This window comes from Nematolebias whitei, unplaced genomic scaffold, assembly GCF_014905685.2.
Source record: "Nematolebias whitei isolate Nwh7 unplaced genomic scaffold, NemWhi1 Nwh_scaf_1281, whole genome shotgun sequence".
NCBI classification, from domain to species: Eukaryota; Metazoa; Chordata; class Actinopteri; order Cyprinodontiformes; family Rivulidae; genus Nematolebias; species Nematolebias whitei.
Genome location: NW_023619826.1, coordinates 2,501 through 8,191, shown reverse-complemented (window position 1 = coordinate 8,191; position 5,691 = coordinate 2,501). Strand labels below are relative to the sequence as shown.

The window sequence follows — 5,691 nt, the reverse complement described above, 5'->3', positions numbered from 1 at the left end:
GTCGCTGAGGCAAAAACTCGGGCATGGGAGGAGTTCGGAGAGACCATGGAGAATGGCTTCCGCATGGCTTTGAGGCGATTCTGGTCCACCATCCGGCGTCTCAGTGGGGGAAAGCGGTACGCCACCAACACTGTTTATTGTGGGAGTGGTGTGCTGCTGACCTCAACTCGGGATGTTGTGGGTCGGTGGGCGGAATACTTTGAAGACCTCTTCAATCCCACCGGCACGTCTTCCACTGAGGAAGCGGAGCCTGGGGACTCTGGGTCGGGCCCTCCAATCTCTGGTGCTGAGGTCACCGAGGTGGTTAAAAAGCTCCTCGGTGGCAGGGCCCCAGGGGTGGATGAGATTCGCCCGGAGTTCCTTAAGGCTCTGGATGTTGTAGGGTTGTGTTGGCTTACGCGACTCTGCAATATTGCGTGGACATCGGGGGAAGTTCCCCTGGATTGGCAGACCGGGGTGGTGGTCCCCCTATTCAAAAAGGGGGACCCTAGAGTGTGTTCCAACTACAGGGGAATCACGCTCTTAAGCTTCCCTGGTAAGGTCTATTCGGGGGTTCTGGAGGAGGGTCCGTCGGATTGTCGAACCTCGGATTCAGGAGGAGCAGTGCGGTTTTCGTCCTGGCCGTGGAACACTGGACCAGCTCTACACCCTCAGCAGGGTCCTGGAGGGTGCATGGAAGTTTGCCCAACCGGTCTACATGTGCTTTGTGGACTTGGAGAAGGCGTTCGACCGCGTCCTTCGGGGAACCCTGTGGGGGGTACTCTGGGAGTATGGGGTACCGGGCCCTTTGATATGGGCTGTTAGGTCCCTGTATGACCGTTGTCAGAGCCTGGTCCGCATCGCCGGCAGTAAGTCGGGCTTGTTCCCGGTGAGAGTTGGACTCCGCCAAGGTTGCCCTTTGTCACCGATTCTGTTCATAACTTTTATGGACAGAATTTCTAGGCGCAGCCAAGGTGTTCAGGGGATCCGTTTTGGTGGCCTTAGGATTGCGTCTCTGCTTTTTGGAGATGATGTGGTCTTATTGGCTTCATCAGATCGTGATCTACAGCTTTCGCTGGAGCGGTTTGCAGCTGAATGCGACGTGGCCGGGATGAAGATCAGTTCCTCCAAATCCGAGGCCATGGTCTTGAGCCAGAAAAGGGTAGAGTGCCCTCTCCGGGTCAGGGAGGAGGTCCTGCCCCAAGTGGAGGAGTTCAAGTATCTTGGGGTCTTGTTCACGAATGAGGGAAAAATGGAGCGTGAGATCGATAGGCGGATAGGTGCAGCGTCTGCAGTGAAGCAGGCGCTGTACAGGTCTGTCGTGGTGAAGAGAGAGCTGAGTCAAAAGGCGAAGCTCTCAATTTACCGATCGATCTACGTTCCTACCCTCATCTATGGTCACGAGCTTTGGGTTGTGACCGAAAGAATGAGATCTCGGATACAAGCAGCCGAAATGAGTTTTCTACACAGGGTGTCTGGACTCTCCCTTAGAGATAGGGTGAGAAGCTCGATCATCCGGGAGGGACTCAGAGTAGAGCCGCTGCTTCTCCATGTCGAGAGGAGCCAGTTTAGGTGGCTTGGGCATCTGTTTAGGATGCCTTCTGGACGCCTCCCTGGTGAGTTGTTCTGGACACGTCCCACCGGAAGGAGGCCCAGAGGAAGACCCAGGACACGCTGGAGGGACTATATTTCTCGGCTGGCCTGGGAACGCCTCGGGATTCCCCCGGAAGAGCTGGCCCAAGTGGCTGGGGAGAGGGAAGTCTGGGCCTCCCTACTTAGGCTGCTACCCCCACGACCCGACCCCGGATAAGCGGAAGAAAATGGATGGATGGTTATACACTGCATATTTAAGTTGTCAATGTATTTTGTTGGTTTAACACTAAAAATACTTAACAGTTAACTACTGTTTATTGCATTTCATGGTAGTTCACCATAAACTTAAGCTGATTAAACTAAAAACTAAAAGGAGAAATATAATTCCAAACACAACACTGCCCGGGTAGCCACGATGCTGAAGAACTGAACTTATTTTCATTTTATGTCTTCATAAAAGAAAAGAGCTCCATTTAATTTTTCTTGTATTTTATTTTTCACACATTTTTAAAAAAAGTAGTTTTTTATTACTTGTTGGGAAGGAATAAAAGAATCAGTTTAGTATTCAGTGAGTGTGACATCATCACTCTTGGAGGAACCTAGTAGATGTTTAGTGCCTGTTCCCTATTCGTCCACTTTAAGTGTACTACCCTAGGGAAAAATAGATCGGTATTGGTATCGGTTATCGGCCAATAAGTTCATATACATATGGGCATATCAGACATCGGCCAAAAATCCAATATCGTGCATCCCTAATGCACATTGGTTGAAATCAATTTTTAAAAGTTTTAAACTTACCGGTAATATCCTACAAAAGCTGACTACTCAGCAAATGAAGAATGAAAGTCATGATGAAACAATTTGCAGACAGTCAACCTGCACATCATCACTTCAAGCCTTAAAGCCTCTGAAACACATTTCTGGATGTTTTCCGACACATAAAGACTTTTTTCAGCTTTCACAGCCTTCCTGCCTCCTTGAATCTGCCAAGCAGCCCATCATCTGCCCTCAGGGGGAAGCTCAGTGTCCGGCTTTTGTAGAAATTTGGGTTCGACTGGAGGTTCTGGATGACATCTGAAAGGAGGTGAGCGCGTTCCACACCACAGCCTGGCACCTCATAGCCAAGTTTGGTGAAGTGGACATGCAGGTGGTAGTAGGAGGGCTGGTAGTGCAGGTAGACCCGCAGTTTGCTGCCTGGAAGGCTGTAGTGCTGCAGGATGGCCTCCTGAAACACAACATCACAGATACTCATCCTCGGCCTGATTTCTGCTCTGTCACTTGGAAAAGATCTCCCCAAGCAGAGAAAGGAAACTGAAAACTCACCTTTCCTTTCTGCATGATGTTCTGCAGTAGAGGCAGGTGCTCCGACGTCAGGTCTCGAACACTCTTGATGTCTCTCTGATGAGCTATTGCAATCAGGTACAAGTCATCAACCTAAAAGGACAGATGTGAAAATACGATTCAAGGCCCCCAAAGTATTACTGTAACTGACTTAGCAAAATATTTCATTCAATTCAAATTCAAAAATACTTTATTAATCCCAAAGGGAAATTAATTGTTGTTGTAGCTCATCATTAGAGTTGTTCTAGATGCCGATGGCTTTAGGCAGGAAGGATCTCTTGTAGCAGTTCGTCCCACAGCGGATCCGAAGAAACTGGATGCAGATGCCGATACGTCCACCCAGACCCAGCAGACCTCTCAGTCCTCTTGGGCAGCAGGACTGCCTGAATGCTGGGCAGAACTCCTCCCTGAACGATGGCCATTTCTCCCAACAGCCTCCCTCCTCGCCACGGACTTAACTGCAAGTGCCGTGGGACTATCTCGGTCCTCCTGCTGCCACGAGCCGTGCTTCCCGCCACCTCCAAGATCTCAGCGGACAGGCACACGAGCACCGTCTCCAGGTAGATGGTAATGCATCCATGGAACTGCCTTTTCAACTCATTTGGCATTTGCGACTGTAATTGAGAAATTATTTGAGCTTTTGAGGTGTTAATCAGCAGCTCCCAGTTGTAAAAACCACCTTGTTGTTATGGTTACGCATCATAACAAAAGTACAAATGTAAAAAAAAAATGTCAGTAAAAATTCTTCCAGCGGCACAGCATCTGATAACAGAGGAAGTAATCATCTGAAAAAAGCAATTTTACATCCAGAAAAAAGAGTTTTCAAAAGCAAAATCTCAGAAAATGAATGAAAGAGAGCAACTCCAACATGCAGCCACCCCAAGCAGCGCAATTCTGGAACTCAATAAATACATTTCATAAAGGATTTTAATGAAACGTTCAGAAAATTATCACTAGATGTGCATCTACATATTCACGTTCAAAATTAATCTAAGTCAAGATGACTGCTGCAGTCAATTCACATTAGCAAAAACAAAGTTAGTCAAATTTTAGTCAGTTTTACAGACACTGACATCAACTTTGATGTGGTAGTAGCAGAGTCATTCACAAAAATTTAAACAATAATAATCTTGAAATAACAAAAACAAAATAAAAAATAACTCCTTCTTGAGCAACAATTCATACAAATACACGTTAAGCTATTTCCTCTTTTTTTAACAGATCAACTTTGATCATTCTCTTAAACACAGACATTGATCTGGCATTATTACCATCACTCTCCAGATTATTCCATAATCTAATTCATTGGATTGAAGTAGACCGTCGCTTCAAACTAGTTTGAAATTTAGGTTTCACAAATATCTTTGTCCCCTTAAGATTATAACAACTCTCTCTTTTAACAAAATTTATTTGGATATTTATGTTATTATAATGAGCCCTATACATAACTGATAAAATACTATAATCTACCAAATCATGGAAATTCAATAACTTCAGTTGATAAAATAATGTGCTTGATGGGTGACTGTAATGCTTTCTGGTGATAATTCTTACAGCTCTTTTCTGTAAAATAAAAATAGGTTTTGTAAATGTTTTACACGCTTTCCCCCAAACATCAGTGCAATAGATTAAATGTGGAACAATGATTGTGTTATACAACATGTACAGAGCTTTATCATTTAATAATTCCCTGACTTTGTATAGTACTGCAATAGATTTAGATATTTTTGTTCTTACAGAATTGATGTGATGTTTCCATGTTAGCTGTTCATCAATGATTACACCCAAAAATTTCACCTCACTAACTCTACAAATCTCAACACCCTCAACTCTAAATGGAACATCAACAGTTCTCTTTCTATTACTGAATATCATGTAGTTAGTATTATCTACGTTTAATGATCATTTCCATCCATCCATTATCTTTTACCCGCTTCTTCCATTTGGGGAAACGGGGGTCGCCAGTGCCCATGTCCGTCAATTACTGTGCGAGGGTGTAGACCCTGGACAGGTCACAAGTCCATCACAGGGACACATAAGCCCCTTATCCACAGGTCTGGTTCTTGTAAGACCCTAATGGGCCTTATCTAGGCCGGTTCCGGTGGGACCGGTATATTTCTGTCTCCACAGTGCCCATAGGTCACCTTTAGTGGGCAGATCATTAATGTCAACCCGCCTTACCAGCTGGTGGTGCTAGTGTTACATTAAGCTCTTTACTAACCACCACTAACACGTATTAGAAGAAGAAGAGCTGGGAAAAAAAAACACACAACCAAAATGGATGATCTTGTTTCTGTTTTGAACATTTTGCTTTGCCTGTGGCTTTTTCTCCTTTTTTATGCACATACATTAATATATGTGTGTACATAAAGGGTCATGTAAAAATTCCATCACAAACTGCTTTTTGTAGCGGCTGTAGATTTTTTTTTAAACTAACATTTTTGTTTCACAAAGAATCGAAAGAACTTTATATTTGTTGATACGTATTCAATCAACCTTTATTTAAACAGATAAGTCACATTGAGCCTCAAAGACTCATCTACAAGTGAGACCTGTTTGGACAGACAAAAGTGGTGAAAAATGACACATATAAACATTAATCTAATTAAATATATACATGTAGTTATAGTTGTTGAGTATATATAAATATAAACCATACGTATAATCTAAATAAAAAAATATATATATATATATAAAAATAATATATATAATGATATATAAATATAACTATATGTATACATATAAATAAAAAAAATATATACATATATATATATATAT

At 43.4% G+C, this 5,691-nt stretch overlaps 1 protein-coding gene across 1 annotated transcript; it reads right to left on the bottom strand.

Moving 5' to 3' along the window:
* Positions 1–2,481: 2,481 nt before the first annotated feature.
* On the bottom strand, positions 2,482–3,006 carry LOC119429452 (m7GpppX diphosphatase; the record flags this gene model as incomplete). Its single annotated transcript, XM_037697074.1, is given in 2 exon segments — positions 2,482–2,797; positions 2,896–3,006. Coding segments are annotated over 2 exon segments (378 nt in total), but the record flags the coding sequence as incomplete, so codon positions are not given.
* Positions 3,007–5,691: the final 2,685 nt, after the last annotated feature.